Source organism: Diaphorina citri, unplaced genomic scaffold, assembly GCF_000475195.1.
Source record: "Diaphorina citri unplaced genomic scaffold, Diaci psyllid genome assembly version 1.1 scaffold60, whole genome shotgun sequence".
Taxonomy (NCBI): domain Eukaryota; kingdom Metazoa; phylum Arthropoda; class Insecta; order Hemiptera; family Psyllidae; genus Diaphorina; species Diaphorina citri.
Window position 1 is genome coordinate 310,650 of NW_007377497.1, and position 11,510 is coordinate 322,159.

The 11,510-nt window shown below is 36.7% G+C and overlaps 1 protein-coding gene across 1 annotated transcript in view; it reads left to right on the top strand.

Moving 5' to 3' along the window:
* LOC103518423 (zinc finger protein 37-like) overlaps positions 1–7,237 on the top strand; it is a 51,736-nt gene extending 44,499 nt beyond the window's left edge. The window contains exons 2-3 of the mRNA XM_008483488.2: positions 3,320–3,930; positions 6,367–7,237. Coding sequence (XP_008481710.1) covers positions 3,320–3,930; positions 6,367–6,684 — 929 coding nt within the window. The 3' untranslated portion in view covers positions 6,685–7,237. The remainder of the gene's footprint in view (positions 1–3,319; positions 3,931–6,366) is intronic.
* Positions 7,238–11,510: the final 4,273 nt, after the last annotated feature.

Consider the following 11,510-nt stretch of genomic DNA (forward strand, 5'->3'; position numbering starts at 1 on the left):
GTTTGTGTTGCTTTTATCTCCTCCTCTTCCTCCTCAACCTTGTACCTTTTCTCTCCCTCCTGGTTTTTCTTCTTCTCCCACTTTGTCTTCTTCTTCATATTTCCTAGTGTTTCGCCATAAGAAAAGTAGTGTCGAATATTAGGAAGAGCTGGTGAAAGCTTTATTCCCTTACCTTGAATCTAGGATCCCTATGAATTTGAAATTTTCGAAAATATACATCTAGAATGTTTTTTTATTAATCCGATGCAATGTTCGTCCGTTCTTTATGACGTCAGATGTCAAAAGTGAGAAAGGTCCTACAACCTACATAAACCCCTCAACCTTCTAGTATGATTGATCCTCGAGAACTAAATTAAATAATAGCCCTTTGAAATTGTGATAGTTGAAAGAAGTTTTCAGAACACAAATTTGAACTTCCATACCTCTAAAAGATGTAAACCACACAGCACTGCATCTTGTATGAATGTTGGGTACGTGAAAAAATAGGCTCTACAAAAGTCTCAAAATGTTCGTAAGCATAAAACAAATAGAAGATTCTTGAGGGAGGAGAAAAAAGTGGAAAGCAGAAACATTCCCGTTTTTAAAAACAGGGTGCATATAAATCGCTAGTTTACGTGTTCAATCCTGGAAGTCTGTCTTCAAGGAATGCTTAAATTTCAAAGAAATCTCCAAAACCCATCAGGCAATATTTTGAAAGACCTGTAAGGAACTCTTGAAAAACTATCAGGGTATTATTGAAAGACTTGAAAGAGATTTTTTAGAAACTTTCAAGGAATACCTCAGAACAAATCAAGGAATCCTTCAAATTCAAGAGATTTTCCAATACTTCAGAAACTCTTAAGAAATTCTTCATATCAAGACATCACTAATCCTTCAGGAACTAGCAAGGAACTCCTTCAGAAATTGTGAAAGAATCCTTCGCAGACCAACAGTAACAGGGAATCTTTCAGAATACGTCCGGGGAACTCTCCAATTTTAAGGAATTCTTCTGAAACTATCAACAAATCCTTCATAAAGCATCAAGGAATCCTTCGTAAACCATCAAGAAATCCTTCCTAGACTATCAGGAAAAGCCTCATCCCTTCTGTATACCGTGTTTTCTTTGCTTTTTCTATTACACAACTCTGCGCTACACTACACGGCGGGGGATACCCAGGCTGATGCTAAATTTGAAAAGTTGTAAATAAGATTTTTCTTGTACACATGAACACAGGTACAACATACATATTTACCTATGTTAACTCTAACATACGATGTGCATAGTGTACCTATAGCTTTTATGTTAACTTATCTAGTTGGATTACAGACCAGTGGAGTAGGCTTCTGGAGATAGGCCCCGAAAGAAGGTCTATTCTGTCAAGGGTAGCTATTTTTCTGGCAAATTTTACAAGATATTTTTCCTCAAGTCTGTCTTGCCAAATTCTTTGATCTTGTCTTCGTGTGTCGGTACCTTCTGTTGGTAATTTTGATATACCTCTTGTTCGATTTCTTGGCGATCGGTGTCATGCCTTTCTTCGCTTTCCCCGATGCCTATTGACGTCGCGTCGGTTCTATCTTCAATGGTTATTTACAATTTATTACCCATTCAAATTACCTTGAATCTGGAAACACCAAGATTTGATATGATTTTCTTAACGCTCCTATAAAACTCATACAGTCCCCTCCAGTTACAGCACTGGTGAACTTTATTCGAGTTATTCAAAATCAAATTCTGATGAGAAAAGAAAACAAAATCACGAAAAAGCAAAATAGACGGAAAGTAGATTCCTAACATTTTGTTTAGATTTGAAGAAAAAAATGCTAGTAAATTAAATGATTTCCGCGACACAATGGCAGCGAAATGTTGCCCCCCACCCCATGAATCCATCTATTTCCCCTCCAAATTTGTCATGGAGGGGAATGAGGATTCGGAAAGGGAGATTGTTTATATTTGCACAGTTCGCGATGAGGTATAATTGTTTGCTGCGATAAACAGGGTCGCTGGGTCGTTTGAGATCCACGTTTCGTCTAACTAAGCATCAAACCTGGAAGCCGGAAGAATTCCATGTCCCCGGTAGCGTAAGGTCAAGGCGCTCGCTTGGTAGACAGGAGGTCGTGAGTTAAATCACAGTTGAGTCATGGAATTTTATCGCTAATTGTTTGATAAAGTTGATTCGGTGGTAGAAATTGCCCGAGGTTTTAACCTCATCCCGTGGTCGCCTTTCCAGTTTTCGCTCAAGAGTCTACTATTGTTGATGCTCTAATTTGAACATGCACTTCATAAAGCAAGATTGACTCAGATGATCTCTAGCCTTCAACCCTCAGGGTACCCAGACCAAAGGCCCAAACCATGTATGGACGTGCACATGGAACGAGGAATCAAATAGGTAATGTAAAATTAAACTTTTTCAATAAACTTCATCCTACCATATACTGTAGAACAATTTTGTCAGTTCAAATCAGACAGCATTGTTTATCAGCATCAGCTAAAACATACAATCTGCATCAACACACTACGCTGTCAAAACTCTGTGCCGGGTGTTCCCAAAATCACACAAACCTTCAAATGTGGAAAGAGGCATCTGCAATTTCATTTCCATTTCATATTGCAACTTGGCACATATAAATGGACTTCCCTTCTCGGAAAATCTCTTTACATTTCTAGTTATTACGATTGTTTTATCTTGAAGCATAATATTATGTCCATGTATTATTTCATCGACATCCTGATTTGGACGCCTCTTTCCAGGAATTGTATTTTCCTTTCCTCTAGTTTACCTCCAGAATACTCCAGATACATTTTCATCTATCCCTTAGGTCTATGTTCTGGATTCCTCTTCTCAGGATATCTTTTTTTTTTTTTTTTTTTTTTGTGCACGAGTACATTGTAAAAATAGTAAGTTAGGATTTAAGTGCCATACCATTTTGTTTCTCCATATTTCCGAGATTCCAAACAGGCGAGGATCCAAGGGTAAAAGGGAACTGTGGTACCTATGTGTTGTATTACGATTACGAGAAACTCCATAATGAATTTAAACTTTGTAAAAACAAATAATGATAACAATAACTAATGGTATTTCATTACTTTTGACTGTTTCAGCTCCCAACGATTCCAAACCCAAGCCAGATGAAACCAAAGCCAAGGAATCTCAAGAGCAATCAGAAAACTCCAAACGAAGTGCCGAAGAAACTGAAGTTGCTCACGATCTTCTGGAATTGTCCAGATCCCTGCCACCCCTGTACGTTCCCGAATAACTCTAGTATAATGAATTCAAACTTTGTAAAAACAAATAATGATAACAATAACTAATGGTATTTCATTACCTTTTGACTGTTTCAGCTCCCAACGATTCTAAACCAAAGCCAGATGAAACCAAAGCCAAGGAATCTCAAGAGCAATCCGAAAACTCCAAACGAAGTGCCGAAGAAACTGAAGTTGCTCACGATCTTCTGGAATTGTCCAGATCCCTGCCACCCCTGTACGTCCCCGAGCTGATCAGCTCCGTCAAGTCGATCAAAGAAGAGAAAATCAGCTGGACGGACGATCAGCCTTCCACGCCCACCGAGACAAAGCCGCCACCTGTGATTCATTTCTACAATTCCTATCCTTCCGAGTGTTCGTCCGACGCGGAGAATTACAACCCGAACAATTCCGAACAGGCAAACACGACGAGCTCCGAAGAGAACACGAGTAGCAATAACCTCACCCATTCCGACAGCAATAGCAAAGACTCCAAAGAGCGGTCACCCAGTGCCAAAGATACCATAATGCCTACTGTTTATACTTATGATGCTTCTCATGTAGCAGATGGGAGGTCGAAGAGGAGCTACACATCCAGGGCAGGAGGGGCTAGTAATGAAGAGCCGGTGGAGAGTAAGATGGGGAAGTTCAAATGCTCAGACTGTGGAAAGCAATATGCAACAAGCTCGAATCTGTCGAGACATAAGCAGGTATGTATGCTCGTTGGAATTTACATGATTAGGTAAGAAGAAATGACATAATCATGACTTAGAAATGACATAAGAATGACTTAGGACATTATTACCAAAATACGAATTTTGCATATGTTTAGCATAGTTTACATTTGTCACAACTGCCTGTACAGTGTTCAATTGTTCATGACACACCAACCAATAAGAAGGGGGGGGGGGTGTTCAAATAATTTATTATGACCGTTCTACATGTTTGCTAAACATTCTACTCAAGAGAGGAAGGAAATAATTTATTTATACTTTTGGTGCAAAGCTCACAATCACAGTTTCAATAATCATTCAAATAATATAAAGTTGAAAGAAGTTCAATGTCACTCTAGTCACTCGTCTCAATGAAAGCGACAAAAAACGTTGACGTGCAAAAGTTGAAAATCTGCTAAGTTGACAGCAAATCGTATAAAGTGAACTCCTTTCTGTTAATCTGATTTAGCATTGTTGAGAAGTGCAGAGTGCAAGTAACTGCAAAACTCGACACAGTCATGGTAAATCTCAGAAAGTACTAATAGGTACCTATTAGCCTTAGGACATTATTACCAAAATTCGGTTACGAATATTTAGCATACCTATATTTTACATTTGTCACAACTGCCTGTGCATTACACACAAACCAATTAGAAGGGAAAATAATGTTCAAATAATTTATTATGACTGTTCTACATGTTTACTAAACATTGCACTCGAGAGAGGAAAGAAAGAATTTATTAATACTTTTGGTGCAAAACTTACATTCAAATGGTACAAAGTTCAATGTCACTCTAGTCACTCGTCTCAATGAAAGCGACGAAAAAACTGTTGACGTGCAAAAGTTGAAAATCTGCTAAGTTGACAGAAAATCGTATAAAGTGAACTCCTTTCTGTTAATCTGATTTAGCATTGTTGAGAAGTGCAGAGTGCAAGTAACTGCAAAACTCGACACAGCTCTTCATAGAGAAAAAAAATCTATTCAGCAAAAAAAAAGTTCAAGAATTGGAAAAATAAAAAAACTTCATTTCCAAAAAAAAACTACCTAACAGAATGATTGGAAAACTAAGTAGAAGGAAGAAGAGAGGAGAAAAGGGAGACTTGGAGAAAAATCCAATTTTCAAGTAGCTAAATGAAACTTTCCTTAACCCATAAGTACCTAGCACACAGACCACACGAATCTCAGGAGTCAATAGCATTATCGGGCCTTTGGGAGCCTCGGAGGGCCCCTTCTTCGACTTTCTATATTCTTTGTTTGGCCATAACTCCTAAATGGCTGTGTCCAATTTTGATGGGTTTTGGCAAACAATTCAAACGCCTAAAGGATATTTGCTCATTGAAGTTTGGTCTACACCGGGTCTGTTTGGGGTTGGGGGACCATAAGGGGGTTTGTGTCTTTTACGCTTTATTGAATGGGCTCTTCTTCTGAGTGTCTTTTACGCTTCATTGAACCATCACCCAGTAAGTTATTGAGTAGAATGGACCGAATTCAGGCACCCATCGCCTATTTTTCGTATAGGATTTCTTCTCTAAAAACAGGGGTATGATAAATGCACGCAACATTGAACACTCTTAGACAAGAACAGGTTAAGCCAGAATAAATGAGAAGATTCTCTTTTTTAATAAATGATGAAAGAGAGAGTGAGAGAGAGAGAGAGAGAGAAAGAATAAGGAAAGGAGGGGAGAGAAAGTGGAAGAACTTTAAAATGAGAGAAATTACAGGCAAAGAAGGAAGTACGTAACTTTGGTATTCGTAGATATAAGTACCTAGGCATAGGCAAAGTACCTACCTATTGCCTAAAAAAAGTTAGGTCGGTTGTAGGTACATATACTCGTATGGTTGTAGGTACATACATATATGTACCTACAACCGACCTACCTTTTACACTTCAATAAAAGCGAAAAAATCGAAGGTCTCTGGAGAGAACTGACACGAATGTAAATATTAAAGTCGAAGTTTCTGTCAAAGTTGAATAAAAAATTGGGCTGGACAGATTTTCGAACAGCAAGGTTGTTCAATCCTGGAAGTCTGTCTTCAAGGAATGCTTAAATTTCAAAGAAATCTTCAAAACCCATCAGGCAATCTTTGAAAGACCTGTAAGGAACTCTTGAAAAACTATCAAGGAATTATTGAACGACTTGAAAGAGATTTTTTAGAAACTATCAAGGAATCCCTCAGAACAAATCAAGGAATCCTTCAAATTCAAGAGATTTTTCAATACTTCAGAAACTCTCAAGAAATTCTTCATATCAAAGCATCACTAATCCGTCAGGAACTAGCAAGGAACTCCTTCAGAAATTGTGAAATAATCCTTCGTAGACCAACAGTAACAGGGAACCTTTCAGAATACGTCCGGGGAACTCTCCAATTTTAAGGAATTCTTCTGAAACTATCAACAAATCCTTCGTAAACCATCAAGAAATCCTTCCTAGACTATCAGGAAAAGCCTCATCCCTTCTGTATACCGTGTTTTCTTTGCTTTTTCTGGTCATCTGCGCTCACACACGGGGGAAAAGCCATACGGCTGTGCGCATTGCGGCAAAGCGTTTGCAGACCGATCTAACCTGCGCGCGCACATGCAAACGCACTCCGGGAACAAAAACTACGAGTGTCACCTCTGCCATAAGACGTTCGCGCTCAAGTCGTATCTGAACAAACATTTGGAGTGTTCGTGTCAGAGGGATATACAACCTGTGTCCGAGGATGATAATTCAGACCCTGATGATCCGTCGTATGTCCAAGTCGATTAGCAGAAGCTTAAGGAGCGCGACTTCTCAGTCATTCAATTTGTGAGCGCTCAGAAATGAGAAAAATGATTCTGTGTGCAGTGTGTGATATGAACCAGGGCCCTATTCCTTGGAACTACTTTGGTCTCTATGTATAATGAGCAGTAGCCTGTTCCATAAAAGTATTCTTGTCTTGTTCTTGTCTTGTCTTGAATCTTCTTGAATCATCTTGAATCTTGGAAACGAAAATAGAATAGAATATACCTTGTTTATACATACTGTCAGAATGAGACTGAAAAGTCCCTTTACCCCAGCAGTCTAAGCAAGGTCTTATGTTATTCCAACACTGACAGTGCTTTATACCAACTTATATTATACCATACTTTCGTGGAACAGGCTACAAGAGGTAGTACAGGTACAAGTGTAGGTCTACATTATCTTGTAGGTGATCGATTCTTCACGTTCAGTACTTAAACAATCAGATGCAAAGATTGCAAAGTAAGCGTAGCTTCCGGGAAAGCTCCTAATTTGATTATTTTGAACAAGTGAACTCATGTACTTGTACTTTAGGGTGGATGTTTCCATTCAGTAGTTATTTCTAGTCTGTAGAAAAGGATGTAGTGCGTTAATTTCTATTAATGAGCTAAATTTAGACAGAAGCTTTCCTATTCCTTGGAACTACTTTGGTCTCTATGTATAATGAGCAGTAGCCTGTTCCATGAAAGTATGGTCTGATGAAAATCATTAGTGTAGGAAAGCCATCTTGTAAACGAAAATAGAATAGAATATACCTTGTTTATACATACTGTCAGAATAAGACTGAAAAGTCCCTTTACTCCAGCAGTCTAAGCAAGGTCTTATGTTATACCTACACTGACAGTGCTTTATACCAACTTATAATATACCATACTTTCGTGGAACAGGCTACAAGAGGTAGTACAGGTACAAGTGTAGGTCTACATTATCTTGTAGGTGATCGATTCTTCACGTTCAGTACTTAAACAATCAGATGCAAAGATTGCATAGTAATCGTAGCTTCCGGGAAAGCTCCTAATTTGATTATTTTGAACAAGTGAACTCATGTACTTGTACTTTAGGGTGTATGTTTCCATTCAGTAGTTATTTCTAGTCTGTAGAAAAGGATGTAGTGCGTTAATTTCTATTAATGAGCTAAATTTAGACAGAAGCTTTAATTAATTTATACATAGGATTAAATTTAATGTGACAAAAGTTTAATTTTTAAGTACTTAGGTACCTACTTTGTTTTATGAATTAGGTATTTTGTTCTTTGAAATGATAGACTCAGGAGATTCCTTACTAAATGATTTAGTGTCCACTAGTTCTTGTAATTTTCGATTTTATGACTAGCTCCATGGTTACAAGTTCGAATAGTAAAATGTAATGATAAATAGGTATGTTATAATTTGCATTTATGTAATTCTTACGCATATTGTCTTAGTTTTAGCGAGTTTATGACTAGCTCCATGGTTATAAGTTCGAATAGTAAAATGTAATGATAAATAGGTATGTTATAATTTGCATTTATGTAATTCTTACGCATATTGTCTTAGTTTTAGCGATTTTCCAAGCGGCAAAATTGTACTTAAATTATTCTTAGTACCCAATCTAGTCTGGTAAGCCAGAAAATTCTAAGTCCTAGTTCTAAGATTTCACCTTTTTTTTCGTTTTTCATTTTCTCATTCGTTTGTTTATTTTTGTCCTTTTTTCCCAATAAATTGTGTTCTTCATTTTCTTTTTCTTTATTTTGTTTGTTTATTTTTCGTTTTATGTTTTCATTTTACAATAAGAAGGGTAGGCAATTTTCTGTTCAAGATGGTAACTTTGCTCCCTAGACTGTTGATATTGAGCTTGAAGAAGTTGCCGAGTTTTCGATAATGCCTTGTAAAGCGAGAGAGAAAGAAGAAGGAAAGGAAGGGAGAGAAAGTGAAAGAACTTTAAAATGAGAGAAATTACAGGCAAAGAAGGAAGTAAGTGAGTTTTCTATTTGTGGATAGGAGTATGCATAGGCAAAGTACCTACCTATTGCCTAAAAAAAGGTAGGTCGGTAGGCACACTTCAATAAAAGCGAAAAAATCGAAAGTCTCTGGAAAGAACTGACACGAATGTAAATATTAAAGTCGAAGTTTCTGTCAAAGTTGAATAAAAAATTGGGCTGGACAGATTTTCGAACAGCAAGGCGTCGGTTTACCGTAAGTTTATGTTGGTTGTAATATTGTCACATCCACCAAAAAAATATCTTTTCTTGCTTAATGTGATTGTTGGAACGGAATGGTCCCACAATGTTTTCTTAGTTTCGTAGAAGGCAATTCCACTTCTCGATCGTCTTCTTCTTCTTCTTCTTCCTCCCAATTTTTGCTTATTTTTTTTCTATCTCTATTTCTTTTTCTCTCTTTCCTCCTCCATTTTCTCGTCTACATTTTACTTCGTAGAAGGCAGTTCCACTTCTCGTTCGTCTTTTTCTTTTTCTTCTTCTTCTTCTTCTTCTTCTTCTTCTTCTTCTTCTTCTTCTTCTCCTCCAATCTTCTCATTGCTCTAATCCGAGGAATATGAAAATGATTAAAACGACTTGAATGGTGAAAGAATCGAGAAATGAGAGAAAGGAAGAAAGGAGGGGTATAGGCAGACAAAACGAAGCAAAAAGAGACGAACTGCAATGATTTCGAAAGAGGAAGGCGATAATTAGAAAACGCGCTCTTGTTATTTTTCGTTTCCTCTTAGTTTGAAAAGATAATTTAAAGAATAGACCTGAATGAAAAATTTTTAAGACGGCTCTCTTCCAGTTAACCCATTTGGTGTTTGAAAAGCTTGGGAATGGCACAAGGAGCTTTCTTTTTACCTTTTTTCTCATATTTAATGAGGAATACATATTAGGTACCTACCTATAGTCTCATTGTTTTTAGATCGGTCAAAAATAATGACAGCCAACGTGCTTCAACATCACTTCTGATAAGTTTCAGAACACCGGAGATAAGGAACTCTGTGTATGGTAAGATTAAAAAGGATAAAATTTATCTAAAAGTGAAAGACATTGTGAGAAATAGTACCAATGAATCTTCCATTTATGTCAACGAGTACTTATCAGCTTACTACCGTAAATTATTTTACGAAGCTAAAAAAGTGAAAGTTGAGAAAAACTACGCTTTCCTTTGGGTCAGAGAAGGGAAGATTTTGTTGAAAAAAACCCAAGATGCAAGAATAATGAGATTATCCTGCATGGAGGACCTAGGTAAATTATAAACCTACATAGCTCTATCAAAGAACAAATACACAAAGAAATCCTCTAAAATAAATGATGAACAGAAATTTAGATTTATTAAATAGTATTAAAAATATTAAAATTCAAAATAGCCAAGAAGACTCATTGGATGAGTGGAACAATAAATTAAATAACGATCTCTTAACCATTATTCACGTCAACATAAGAAGCTTGAGAAAGAATTGGGATTGGCTCATGATAAAATTAGAAAATATTTTACCCAAATTAGATGTTCTTGTTTTAAGTGAAATAAACATTAATAATGAGGAAGCAGAGTGCTATCATATCAAAAACTTCAATCGCATATCAATATGTAGAACTTACATGAGAGGTGGAGGAGTCATGTTATTTCACAGAGATACCTATCATGCTGATACACTGACCTACAGTTTCGATGACTCAGAAAACATAAATGTACAAATAAAACACCAAGCTACTAAAACAGAATTCAAAATATTGGCAATATATCGACCTCCCAAAGCAAACCAACAAAAATTCACTGAGGACATAAAATGGTGGTTGACAAATGCCGTAAAAAAAGACGAAAATATCATCATGATCGGTGACTTAAATATATGCACATTGAAAAGGAATAGTGCCAATTTTAATTACCTAAATATGTTATCAAACTGCCTATTACTACCCACTATTAATACACCCTTTCAGCCATTTATCAGCGGCTCCCTCTATACTTATTCCTAATGGTTTAGAGATTTTTTAGGAGCTTTAACGTCACAGGAAGTTAGACCAACCCAAATTCATGGGTTAAGCTCGAATTTGTGCAAATCTGCCAGACGTCTAGGCTCCCGGAATGAAAATCGCATAAAACATTCAATTTATTTTTTCTCAACAATGGCAGAATAATTGAAGAGTAAATTGGTGTCTCCTAATTGTTTTTATCTCTCGTTATTGTTTTGAAAAATAAAATTAAACAAAATGAAACCTAATTTGTTTGATTTCGAACAATGCTGACGAAAAGGCTTTGTTTGGAGATAGGCGGGGAGTGGCAGGGTAGGTTCATACATTAGGCAGGTAGTTAAGTTGAGTAGCATGGGTCATGGGTAGGGCATTGGGATGTGTATCTAGGTAGAATGAACGAGTTATATAAAAAAGAATAAAATTACTCTTCAAAGCACTACTTAATCAACGGGTCAGATCCTAAAACATAATGGCTCACTTTTCAACTAAAAGGATCGACTCATTTTCTGAGTAGTATACTGAAAAGAGTTGTTATTTTGTACAACTCACTCACTCCTTTCATATAATTAGCTACTAGGGTAGAGTAGGTATTTGAAGTAGGCTGAGACACTTTCGCATAAAAAGAATAATAATTTATATGAAAAACAAGGTGTTGAAAATTCGCAACAACTTCAGAATAAATTTTCTTCTTATTTAAATTATGATGGAACAACAAGAACAATGTTGTAGGTGTTTGTTCATAAACAAAGGGAGTGAAATAATTGTTTTTGTTCTTTTTCCTTCTGCCTATCTGAATTTCACGTACTATCTTTCGCATAATTCAGCCTTTTTAACACTAACTTTCTTGAATTACCATTCTAATTTTCGCACACCT